This window comes from Falco rusticolus, chromosome 4, assembly GCF_015220075.1.
Source record: "Falco rusticolus isolate bFalRus1 chromosome 4, bFalRus1.pri, whole genome shotgun sequence".
Classification (NCBI taxonomy): Eukaryota; Metazoa; Chordata; class Aves; order Falconiformes; family Falconidae; genus Falco; species Falco rusticolus.
Genome location: NC_051190.1, coordinates 65613543 through 65627239, shown reverse-complemented (window position 1 = coordinate 65627239; position 13697 = coordinate 65613543). Strand labels below are relative to the sequence as shown.

Genomic DNA, 13697 nt, shown 5'->3' with positions numbered 1-13697 from the left:
TTCTGTTTTGCAACAGCCTAGCTGATTTCAAATCCCTGCACAAATGCTCTTAAATTCTCCATAATCTAAGTTACTATTTAATTTTGAAATAGATACCTAATTGAATGGAGTTTCTTGAAATATGTTTTTAACTAAGATACACTATACCCTTAAGGTAATATATTCTTGTTATACCTCTGTTAATATTTCATAAAATCTTTTATTTTAGAAAAACTTTTAACAGATACTAGTATAATGTGTATTAAGACTGATCCTGTTCTACTGACTAAAATGAGGTGTGTAAACAGTATACAACCTCAATACACAGCCTCACTGACAGATCACATACATACCTGTTACAGCCCTCAAAGGGTTAAATCTTTTCTTTTAAGAACTAAAGAAACTAAATAGTTTCTTAAAAATAACTAACAAACAGCGGTTTGCTATGAGGATACAATTGAGCCTTAAATCCAAACTGCCTAATCGCTGTGTTTGTATCTCAGGATTCAGTCACACAATAATGATTTAAACAGTTTCAACAAGTGACCCAAGTTAACAGTCTACTCTTATCATTCCAACTTTAGGCCTTTGGCTAATGTAATTTCAAATAGCACTTGAACATACATAAGAACTGATTTGTACACAATATTCAAACAGTATTTGAAATTACATTAAAAAACGCATTTAAAATGTAAAGCTAGACAGAGCCATCTACAGTGTATAAGGTGAAAGGAGGATCTGTGAAACTTTGATGAAGTGCCATATCAATTTAAAAACATTTGGGAGTCTTCCAGTATGGAAAAGACAAAGCTCTTACCGTTTCCTTTGGAATTTGTGACTGGCTTTGTTCTGCATTCTAAAGGAAGTAAAAAAAATAAATAAGAACACAACTACATACGACATATACTATCTATCAGCAGGGGGATGAAACAAAGAGCTCTAATTCTGACGTGAAGTGGGTAATGGAAAAATGAAGGGTGTTTGCCACACCCTTGATTCAAATTTGTCTAAACAAGCACTAAATGAGAGGTGAACAAAAATAACCTCCAGTGATCTTAGGCCAGGGACTTTATCTGGTTGTGAGGTAGGTGGCTATCTAGCCAATGAAGAATCTCAGCTGCTTGTACCATTTTCTGGCTGGTGGAACACTCTTATTCAGGGATGTTCTTCCCTGGCCTTTTCCTTCTGCTTTGAAATTTTTGAAGAATGACCTCAGCAGCCCAGATTAACCCTTCCAAATATTTTAAACAAGTACCTAATTTTTAAAACATCCATTCTCACTTTAACAGGGGATTCCCCTTTGAGTGCATTTGGATGAACCAGAACTACAGCACTGTATAACCCAGGACACGAGAGTGCTTTCAGTCCACCACAGATAGGACCCTCCAGTACCTTGCATTTCTCACCTGTGTCTTAAGGGAACATAAGGCAAACATACCTTACTGGAAAACCTTTCTGCATCCCGCTACCAATTCTGGAAACGCACATAAGGAACCATTGCTCTTCCAAGCCCATGTCCACCCATATGAAAACCCCTTTGAGCACCCAGGAGCCACCTTGTTCCTGGCTGGATCATCATTGTTAGGCTAACTAGATATTTCTTTCCATTCAGCTGGGCCAAAATGAAATTCTAGGGTTTACTGGACTTTTTTGTTTTGGGCTGTTCTGCAGGAGACTCAAATGATTAAGCAGAAAAACATAGTAGTGGTGTAGTAACACAAACACCTAGTTAGCTATAAGCTGCAGCCAACAACCCTTAAGAAAAAGAAATGATGAAGGAGACAGCTACCGGGAACATAGAAAGGACCAACATATATCCATGGGTGTATTAACTTGTAGGGTATTGGAGACTAACTCTGCCAGCCAGTCTCTGCTGATATTGAGAATATAGCTCAACAGCTAAATAAACCAAGTCAATCCTTCTGTGGATTCACATAGTCAGTAGCAGGCTCTAAGAAAATCCTTCGCAGCAAGTTATGTTTGGGTGTGGGAGGTAACCACGGTGTTACAGGAGCTCTACTTAACCAGGGTAATCCTCATCCCTCTCATAAAGGGAGGAGGCAGGGAAAGAAGATTTTTAAGAGACAAATCTGCCTCACATTGATGCGGACAAGCCATAGTGTACCACCTATCTGGCACTAGGTAACTCTGGAAGCAAAAAAATGCCTGGTATCCTGAAGAAGCATAATCATTCTTCCAGACCTCGCTGGTTAGAAAAGTTGACTCCTGTCAGTTAGATTTTTATTCCCTGCTTTGTTTCATTCATTTCTACCATGATCTGCTGCACTGGGTGGTGGTTCTCCATCAAACACACCTCCCCTAACCTGACCACACAAGCTACAAAGATCCCATTTTAGATACAACTACACATTTTTGTAGGTCTTTTCCAGACCATAACGGCAACAAACATCAAAGACACTAAACTCCACAACTCTCCTGAAAGCTTATTATCCTCATTTTACTTATAAAGAAAGCCAATGATAAGTAATTTTTCAAAAGTCATTCAACGAGCCTAACCTAAAACATAAAATCTAAACGCCATTTTTATTGGGATTAGTCTCTGTACAAATGTTGGTAAAATAAGATCGTTTTAATGCTGAGTGCTCCTCAGCAAGTAACAGTAAGTCCTACCCTTTATGAGATGGATAATATCAAATAACATGATTTTATGCATATGGTTTCCGAAACAGAATCAGTTAATATTTAAAGCATACAAATGTGGAAAATATGACAGAAATAGGGGAAGGATGCAAAGACAAATTGTTCATAAGTGGCCAAAGAAGGTTTGCATGTGAAAAAGATGAACTGACATGGTTTCAGATCGTTCCCATCCCTCCTTCAATATTCATTTTGCTTGGGGGTTGGTTTGTTGGGGTCTTTTTGGTAAATAAAGCTAGTAAAAGTCAAGGAGAGAAGCTGGTTGAAAATTACTTTTTTTTTTTTTTCTTTTAGGATTATTTCTTACCAGAGAAGAAAGAACAGCCCTTATGATGAGTTTTAGTTCAACAACTTCCCCAGCAATTCTGCTCCTGCTCTTTGACAGCTGTCAACAGAGCACACCTAACAGTTCTTCATGTCAAAATGGAAACAAACAAATCCTTATGCAACAGAGGATCATCACGCATACGTACTGTCAGATCCTCACAATATCACTTGTTCAACTGGAGCTACAGAAATGTACAGAAACGTACATCAGTTCAGATCTGATCTCTGACTGCACAGCACAGAGCCCACCTACTACCTGACAGCCATGCTTAGATCTAGCTTCTCTACGCTCGTGCTTGCCAAAATACCTGAGAGAGTATCGCCTGAGCAGCAGCAGGGAGGCTACTGAGGTTGAACTCAATTAAAGGGGCTGATTTGCTGTTATTTTTAAAACTATATCAAGTATTACTATGAAATCTCTGCATTACTCACATACCTTTGTTTATAATTAAACAAAATATTCAGTTAAATTATGCATTAAAACTTCCTCATTTTACTATAGAAATAATATAGACAAAATTAAGACATTTTCTTACTTCTAAGTTTATTTGAAAAATTTTAAAAGCATTTTCATTCACCTTTATGTAAGATAGCAATACTGTGAAAATTACATCATAGGAACTTATAAACAGATTGCTTTCACAGTTCCATAATAAGGTAGGGCATAATATGCTTTCCAATTGTTCATTTCTCTTCATTTTAAGACAAGTTTCACTTCAGCACCTGAAGTCATGTTCCAAGAATATTAAGGTAAATGTACGGTTCATTTACAACCTTGCCTGCCACTTTGACTTCCTAGGTTTTACTGTAGTTTTGAAAAGTAAAAGGCCAATGTTAACTGTCTTGAAATGGCCAAACAAAAATTCATTCTCTTTGCAGTCAAAATAACAAATCCAACAGAAAAATGAAGCAATCAATTCATCATACTTATATTTGTCAACTTGTATATGTCTATCTTTGTATGATAATGCAGCCAAATAAGTTATTTTTAGACCTATAGCTATGATAATACAAATAATAAATAACTTCAGCAGTTTAATTGAATACAGAACAAAGTAAGACTGCTACATTCACAGTCTACCTTTTCATAACAGAAATTATCTTGAATAATTATCAGAGAAATATCTGTATACACTATGCAACCGGAGCAGGTACAGTATGAAACAGCATTTTATTTCCATTTCATGTAAATTCCTCAGAAACATTTTCTCAATTGCCCTGCTAAATTAATAACTGCAGGGTTTCCATTCCACAGAGATTGCATTTATATTCAAAAGAGGCTACTAGTTCTTATATATTCCACTTTTTGATAGAAAGATATTTCCATATCCTGTTTTGGAGTAATATTATATGCTCTAAAACATTTTAGTGAGCAGGTAGTGGGACAAATGGCAGGCTTTCAAACATAGATTTGTCCATACGAAAGATATGAAGTAATCTACTTGTCTGCATGCATCCGAATAAAGTCCATCCGATAGCTTCTTCTACAATAAACATTTTCACTCAAAATATAACTCTCACTTATACATTATCAACAAATATTTAATTCCAATAGCAAATCTCAAAGAGAATAAAAAACATCCATGTAAAATTGTTTTAAATAAAGCAAAATAGTTTGTTTTTTCTTTTCTTTTTCTTATATTCAGTTCTGGCCATGCATGTTTACTAGCAGATGACAAGATCAAATCATTTGCTCATACTCATCTAAATCTCTTAGCTGCTCTCTATTTTACGCACCAGTTCCCTTGGATGGAATGTTTCTTCTTGTCGAAAAATCAGAAGGCCAACGGTCCCTCCCATCTTGGTGCTTCGCAGCAAGGACACAACTTCTTCTTGAGTTTTGCCTGTTAAGTCAACTCCATTTACCTGTGACAAAGGAAGTATTAGAAATTGATAAGACTCCAAAACTGGAAAAACAGCACAAATTTATACTGAAAAATCACATTAAGCACATGGGACAGTATTAAAAAAAAACTCACTGAAGCAATCTGCTTATTGGCTCAATAGAGCTTCTACTTGGTAGAACTAATTAAACATGCAATCTTTACCTATAAATAACAAGCAAGACAGCTAAATTTCCCTCCTTTTTAGCAGCAACTGTATACTCCAATATAATCTAAAGACAACTAAACCCATCTACCAGTATTTTTTACATTTTTCTGCATTAAAATCCTTTGCTAAAATCAATGCATGATCCAAAACTGGTCCTGTTTCCACATGCCTTGGTGTTATACATATCTTCCAAATATATCTTGCACAACAAATTGTGTCAGAAGTGGAAAGTACTTTTTTCCCCCAAATAACATTGGGGTAGCTACTCTTTACTTTGACTTTGTTCAGTAGTCCAAGTCCTTGGCCTCCAGATACCACTTAACAGGACAGACAGGTATGGAAAACATACAGGTAAAATTCCCACTGTATGAACTAACTTGAGTAAGGGGGAAGCCACAGAAAGATAGTGTATTCTCAGGCTTGACCTTCAGAAACATTCCTGAAATGCAAGGCAAATCAACTAACGACATTGAACAAAGGAGCATGCTGCTCAGAAGAAGTCAGCAAACCTCTTTTTCCTTCCCCTCATAAAAGATCACAGCTCACACTGTTGAGATACCATAGCTGTAATATTAAATTCTTCTCAGTCCCCTTCTACCCAAGTCATCTGGGTTACCTTGAATTACAGTAATTACAGAGGCCTATCCCTCCAGCAACAATTCAAGCTGACTTTGCTAGTTTTGCAGTAAAGTGAAGTTAGGGCACTGAGAAGAAGTTACAGTCTCAGCTATACCTCCAGTGTCATTTGGCTTAAGGACAGTAATGAAGAGCTGTGGGTGATAACGTCTCATATCACTCCAGCTAGATTTGCAGCAAGATCTCTGCTGTGCATCTATCTAAGGAAAATTTAACTCCCTTGAGGACATCCTTCAGGAGGGATGTGGCCTTGATTCGCTGCAGCACTATTCTCCTCTTATATTGTCGCTTCCAGTTAATTCACTAAACTTTTCCAGCCTATTGTCTTCCGTGCTTGGCAACACCTTCAATAATTTCTGGTCTGTCACTCCACGCTGATTTAATGCCACTTATTAGGTAACAATGGCTCTCCTTCAACTTATTCCTAAACAGCAATGCAAGACTATGCCACTATATTGACATAACGACATGCAAACTCATGTTTTTATAGTATGTCTGGGTCCAGCTCTTAAAATTGAAAATATGTAGCCCTTGATCTGTTACCTGGAAAAAAAAAAAAAAAAGAAAAAAAAAAGAAAAAGAAAAAAAAAGCCAAAAAACCCCAAAGCTACAAAAAAAGGCAAAAAAGAAGAGGGAAACATTTTCCTATAAGATAAACCACTAAAAGCCTTTGGAAGTTAACTACTGCTTGAGTTCATTCAAAAACACAAACAACATGTAACACTTCATCACCTCAATTAATCGGTCTCCAGCTTTTAGTCTCCCATCTTGAATAGCTGCACCTCTCGGAAGGATGTTTTTCACATAAATTGGAGCAGAGCCACCAATTGGGACATCTCTTGAAGTAATGCTAAATCCCAAGCCTTCTGTACCTGCATAAAGAATGTAGAATATTAGTTGTTAAAATGCACATTTTATATTACATATTATTTCTATCCAACAGAATGTAGGTATACTTCAGTGATACAATCCATGAAAATACATATGCAAGATATAAGAATTACTGCATAGCAAAAGAAGAAACAAAAGGCATATATAGGAACGCTATAGCTAAAGCACAGAGTCTGGCACAGGTGGCTCAGCAGCCCCTTCTTGCAACTTGCTGTTCTGATAATTTCCAAGTCATTGCCATATTTCCAACTTTCTATTTCAGATGAGATGAGTGACAAGGAATCAGAACAAAGTATATCTGATATCCTATGACTGTCTTCCCTCTTGTCAATTTGGATCTTGTCAATGATCCTTTCTTTCTCTTTTGCAACCCTATCAACAATGCCAGTCGGCAAACACTACTAGCCATGGGGCTTTGTCAGCTCACTTACGGACACCAACATGTGACAGACAGAACCAGAGCTCAGTGGTCTCATTTCTTCTGCTCTGAGGGACCTCGAGCTGTTTTCTGTCAACAGCCTCTCTGCCCCAGGGTTTCACCCCGGCTCTCACTGAGTTCCACCCCACCTTCTGCCACGCAGGCAGGGAGCAGAGCCAGGCTGCCACTTCTGAGGTCCTGCTGTGCTCCCAGGTGACTGACTACGGTTGGCTGACTGAGGCAAAACAGAGACATTTATGACGTGGAGAAATCCAGGGAAGGTCCAGGCAATATGACAAATGAGACTTGCTCTTACTTGAGAAATTATGCCCACAACTGGTTACTGAAGTGTACCTTAGGACCACACCTGGGGTTCACAAGCTGAAAGGACAAAAGAAGCCTTTCCTACTATGCAGAAAGTTCATTTGTGATCCTCTCTTTGATGCAATCTGTCCAGTGTTATCAACAACCTTTGAAACACCACATCAAAACCCACCCTCTCCCCACTACACTGCACATGACTCAGTATTGTACTGAAGATAGTCCAGCATGAAAACAGACAGCCATTCAGCAGAGAGCATCCCTGACAGACCATCAGCATCTACCACTTCCATTTGAAACATCTCAGAGGTTGTCAAGATATGCCTGCAGTTCAAATGCACTAGCTAGGCATATGCATGCCCAACCTACATTTAATCTGCCCTACTAAGGCAACATGCAGTTACAACTCTGCAATATCAGATATGGTCTCTGAAAGTTGCACAACATACTTTTTTGTATAAGATCAAAGGGAAAGACAGAAGCCAAACTTTTTGTGCAACAGTCCTCAGCCTGGGAAGCTGAACACAACCTACGTGAAAGACACAACTACAGAAACATTTGAGGTTTGTATTGCATTTGTGTGGCAAGGTTTTGGTAGTGGGGGAGCTACAGGGGCGACTTCTGTGAGAAGCTGCTAGAAGCTTTCTCCATGTCTGATGGAGCCAATGCCAGCCAGCTCCAAGATGGGGCCACCGCTGGCCAAGGCCAAGCCCATCAATGATGGTGGGAGCATCTCTGGAATAAAGTATTTAAGGAGGGGGAAAACCTGCTACACAACAGCACCTGCAGATGAGTGAGATTATGTGAGAGCAGCAGCCCTGCAGCCCCCCAGGTCGGTGCAGGAGGAGGCGGGGGGGCTCCAGGCACCAGAGCAGAGGTTCCCCCGCAGCCCCTGGTGAAGCCCACGGTGAGGCAGCTGTGCCCTCAGCCCAGGGAGCCCATGGTGGGGCAGATCCCCACCTGCAGCCCCTGGAGGACCCCACGCCGGAGCAGGGGGATGCCCGGAGCAGGCTGTGATACCGTGGGAAGCCTGTGCTGGAGCAGGTTTGCTGGCAGGACCTGTGGCCCTGTGGAGAGAGAAGCCCACGCTGGGGCACGGCTGCTGGCGGGGCTTGTGACCCTGCAGGGACCCAGGCTGGAGCAGTGTGTGAAGAACCGCAGCCTGTGGGAAGGACCCATGCTGGAGAAGTTCATGGGAAGGACCCCACGCTGGAGCAGGGGCAGAGTGTGAGGAGGAAGGAGCAGCAGAAACAACGTGTGATGAACTGACCACAACGCCCATTTTTCCCGTCCCCCGAGTTGCTCAAAAGGAGGAGGCAGAAAATTTCAGAGTAGAGATGAACCCAGAAAGAAGGGAGGGGTGGGGGGGAAGGTGTTGTAAGTTTTGGGTTTATTTCTCGTTATCCTACTCTGATTCAATTGGTAATAAATTAAACTAATTACCCCAAGTTGAGTCTGTGTTGCCCGTGACAGTAATTGCTGAGCAATCTCCCCTGTCCTTACCTCGACCCATTATATTTCATTATATTTTCTCTCCTCTGTCCAGCTGAGGAAGTGAGTGATAGAGCAGATTGGTGGGCACCTGGTGTCCAGCCAAGGTCAACCCACCACAAGGTTAAAGCCTGAATTGATTTCTTGCTGTTCCCTGTGTTCATTTGCTAAGTCTGCTTTTTTATTGAGCAGGTTAATATTCACATGTGAAAGAGGAGTCCAATACAGTCACCAGTAGTCTACGTACAGATTTCTGATATCTGCACAATTACATCTGATTAAAGTTTAGTACAATATATTTTATTATCAAGATGGTAATGATGTTAAGAAGTAGACTGACACAGGTGACAGGGCTGGGGGTGACATAACCTCTAAAAATCTTCATCTTGAACATATCTAAGTCCTCTAGTACACACAGCAAGTGTACGCAGCTCAAACAGTTCAGGAAATTTGTATCATTTCCTCTAGGCTAACTATCATGAGACAGCATCCCTTCCTTCAGCAGCATTCAAAATAGCTGAAAAACGGACATTTGAATTTGAAAGTCTTCATCCACTTTCAGGCTGATATAAAATTTATCAGTGCTATTACACAGAGATGAAAAAAAATAGTAGTTCTTATAACACCCATTTTTTACTTTGGAGACCTCATAATTTGAACAGTGCTTCAAACATTCATAAAGCTCTTTAACTCTTTGCAACATCATGTGAAGATGATCTGTATAAGTTTTTTTTAAGTCACATCTCAGCTTGTTATGGAATTTATCTTTTTCTTATTTTAAGGATCCATTTTGAATACTGCTCTTTGAGTACAGATTTTATCTGCTAAAATTTCTAAACTAGAAATCAGAACATGACTGCAGTCCCAGGACAACATTTCATTATTAATAAGCTTAATTCCCATAGCCTTATTATGGCATCATTACAGATGTCTGGTTCACACACTCCACTTAAAATCCCCATGGAAAAAACAGAAGTTGAAATGCATGCAGGATATAAATTTGGACTGTGGCATTTTCTGCTGTCAAATCTCCAGAAAGCCTTTACCAAAGCCAGCAGAATGCCACAAATCCATGCTCAGCCCAGATTTTAGCAGAAAAAAAATTTCTAATTACTTGGGGAAAGAAGGGGACTCAACTGAGCTATGTTTTGCTATGCTGCCCTGTACAGCTTTGCATCAGGCAGCTTTTGGGTGTCATCTTCCTTTTACCTTTTCTCTACTTCAGTTTACTATCCACGCACTAAAGATAAATGCCCTTAGCTGTATAATACAGCTTCATAAACTCCTATGCTTACTATATAGTAAATTAGAAGTTAACAGGACAGGGAAATAAATGGATATATTTGACTGATGCCAAAAAAAAAAAAGACTTCTGTGACTGGATTGCTTTTAGTTGGGTTTTTGGTTTGTTTTTATGCACATAACTGATGTAGTTACCTCTATTCCATGCATTTCAGTTTTCCTGTTGATAGAAATGTATAAAAGATCTTAACATCTTCCTCCTGCCAAAATATTTTCAGTTCTTAGGTTATACAGTAATGCATTATAGTAATGAGGGAACTGTGCAAATACACTGTAGGCTTGTCTAGTATCTCTGATTTATACTAATAATATGGGAGAAATTGGACAACATACAGGCAGAATCAGAACATGAGTAGAAAACAGAAGGAATTTTCATCTTTTTGAAAACATGGGAGTCATCCTACTCAAAGCTAGGAGCTTTACTTTGCAAGGTCTAGATTATATTTGAGCTATGTTTAACTCAACCTCTTACAGTTTTTAAAGAGAGCAAGTATAGAAAATGTCTTCCTCCCTCTGTAGCTGTCATTTCTGCCAACAACCAAATTACACTGAGTGATAATAACATTTAAAAATTACCAATTTGTGGAATTCAAATTCTTAGGCTTCTTTGATAAATCAGCAGCTTTCTCAACAAGCTAGAGCTGTCCTTCTTCAATGTGTTGCTGAACACACCTTCTAAGGTCACATTACCCTCAAGAGCTCAGCAAGCTCTGAGCTGAAGATAAAGTAGTTTTAGGTCAATAAAAAGGGCAGTTACAATAGTAAAGGAACTACACTGTACAAACGGAAGAGGAACAGATTTGATGCTTCAGGTTTTTAGAAGAAAAAGTTTCTTAGAGCATTAAGGGGGGTGGGCACTTTCATGTAATTTAATTTTGTATATATGTGTGTATATATATAGATATAGATATATTCAAAATGAACATCATCTTATTTGGAATCAACCTGATCATAAACTAACAAGATATTAAAAAAAATTATTAAATCTCACTAAAGGTGGTTAGGTTTTCTGCTATCTCCCAGAGAAGAAGCATTTAGTTTCTTACTAATGCTAGGATTATTGATTGTAGAAAGAGTGTGTCTAGCATAACATTTCTGTCTTTCTGAGGCTCTTCTGCACGAAAAAATTGTGTGCTCCTCATCCAACACCAATTGCAGGTCTACATTTTCAGCAGGAAAAGGTGTTGCTGGATAGAAATACTGCCAGAACATGAGACAAAAAGAAAGCATCACCTCTGCACTGCTTCCAGTACTTTCATGTCCCTCTCAAAAGGATATTCGTTCAGAGACCCACTAAGGAACATCTGAAACCTACACTATCAACTTCTTAAGATACTTCTCTTAAGAGTTAGCTTCCCTTTCAGGACTGCAAGCAGAGGTAGAAGTCAGTCATGGTCTCCTTTCTCCTCTGTTTTAAGAAAATGCAGATGAGTTCTCAGGTACTTCAGTACAGATCTCCCTACATTTAAAAAATAAAATTAAAATCTCACTTCTGAAACAATAGGAAATATTTGATAACCAGACAACTGGGCACTATATTTGTTACTAATTATGCAAGACAAGCAAAGCACATTTCAAAATAACCTCAATATGGAAAACCCATGTGAGTGCACAGTCCTCAGATGAAATAAAGGATTGTTAAGGAAAAGTGCTGATTCTTCATGGAAGAAAAAGAACACAGCTCGCTCTTTCCTATAACAATAAGGGAAGCTGGTTACACTTTTAAATAATTTGTGACACAAACCCACAAAAATTACAAAATAAAGCATCCCCACTTAATGAAACTATTTTATTATAAAATGATCCAGAATAAGGAGAGAGATAACATTACAATAAAACTAAGCAAAAGGGCCAAGCACTCTCTGACAATAATCAGAGCAGACACTCTCCTTCCAAGCATTTTAAGCTCCTGCATTTTGACAGTAGAGTCTTTCCTGAGATCCACGGATGGATGGATGACTGCTGAAACAATTATCCTACTATTTTATACTAGAAAGCACTTTTTATTAAGGACTGGACCTTATGCAAGAGCTGAACAGCAAGTATGTTCTCCTTATTGTCAAGAGCTTCACTAAATTAACCTATTTTAGATACTTCCTGAAAAGTTATTTTACTGCTCCTACTTTGAGCCTTATATTTTCCGAATTTGTGTATCTGTAGTCAAAGTAACTGTACATGCAAATGGCTGCTTAGAAAACTGACTGCTGAGCTGTCCATAAAATTTCTGCAGCCACATGTGCAATCAAATTAATTGTATGCCCATTTTTATGTAGTTGAGTGATTTGGAACAACTCTTTTTTTTTTCTCCAAGAAAAGCTCAGAACTCTCAAGAAGATCTTTGATCAACCTAATAGAAACATTCTTCCCTTTTTGCTACAGCCTGCTAATAAGTAGTGATCAGAAGTTTTTTTTTTAAATGGAAAGATGAAACTTGATGCAGTTAATATTTCTTCAGTGGCTAACAATGCCCAAAATTATTTGCGTCACTTTTGAATCTCATTTCTCAAGGTCACTTAAGTAATTAGGAATCTACATGCTTCATTTCAAAAGTGACAACCACCCCTACTGCATCTGAAAAGGAATACTAAAATCGGTCTAAGAGAACATACAACTTCAAAAGAAATTTTAAATAAAAATTTAAAATGTCATTTCAAAGTCTGGCTCAAGATAATGTGTGGGAAAACAGGAGAGTATGATGAAAAATGTATGTAAATCTGTACACTTCAGATACATGATGCAGGATATCTTACAGAGAAGTTCAGGGCCCTGCCTTGGATGCTTGGCTATTTAAACCCAAGTAAAACAAGTAATCATTCATATATATATACACATATACATACATACATATATATACACACACACACATATACACACACACACACACACATACATATATATGCTTTACTCCACACCAAACTTGATGCAATTTTAAATTAGCGTACTCCCAAACTATCCGTGGCACCTTATTTGTGGCTGTAATGACTCTCTTATGACTTCTTGCAGAAAGCAAGTTGTGTGTGGCAGGGCTGGGTGTCACCACGCCATAACCCTGAACGCCCAGGCACCTGGTGGGACCTGCAGTTTTTAAGCTCGGCTCTGTATGTAAGACTGAGCATGATTAACCACAGAAGGGCCAGCAAGCCAAACAGGAATCCAACAAGAAACTCTGAAGAGCAATGAGTCTCATAATCCTCCTCACATCTACAATTTAACCATTTCTGTCCGTTGCACTGCACAAAGGTGTCTCCTTCCTCTCAGGAGTCACCATCTCCTCGAGCACGGCTGCTACAACATTCCTGTGATGGACTCGGTGATTCCTATAGCATTCCTCCAGTCAGGTATCCTGCACTTGTGTCACTGCTTTCTTTCTCTTGAAGCTATAGTATTTTGCAAGATTTATTACTATTTCTCTGGGCCAAAAAGGGAGAGATGATCGCAACTCCCATGGACAGTAGTTAAGTTGCCCTCTCCAAGCGAGGAGATGTGGACTGAAACCCTGATACACTGAACGCTTCAGACAAAAACCAGGAAAATATTTGGTGGAAGCAGGACTGACAAAAAACAAGAGCTCAGTTTTGAAATTTTACGTCAACTACTATATATTTAATTTAGCTAGACAAAT

General features: G+C 38.9%; 1 protein-coding gene across 19 annotated transcripts in view; it reads right to left on the bottom strand.

Moving 5' to 3' along the window:
* The window catches only part of PARD3 (par-3 family cell polarity regulator), a 457718-nt gene that overhangs the window by 192054 nt on the left and 251967 nt on the right, over positions 1–13697 (bottom strand). For 14 of the 19 annotated variants that reach the window (XM_037383395.1, XM_037383393.1, XM_037383385.1 and 11 more), the window contains 3 exons: positions 6385–6524; positions 4702–4830; positions 797–835 (listed from right to left, as the gene is read on the bottom strand). In XM_037383395.1, coding sequence (XP_037239292.1) covers positions 797–835; positions 4702–4830; positions 6385–6524 — 308 coding nt within the window. The remainder of the gene's footprint in view (positions 1–796; positions 836–4701; positions 4831–6384; positions 6525–13697) is intronic. The other 5 variants (XM_037383391.1, XM_037383404.1, XM_037383399.1 and 2 more) reach the window with 1 other exon arrangement.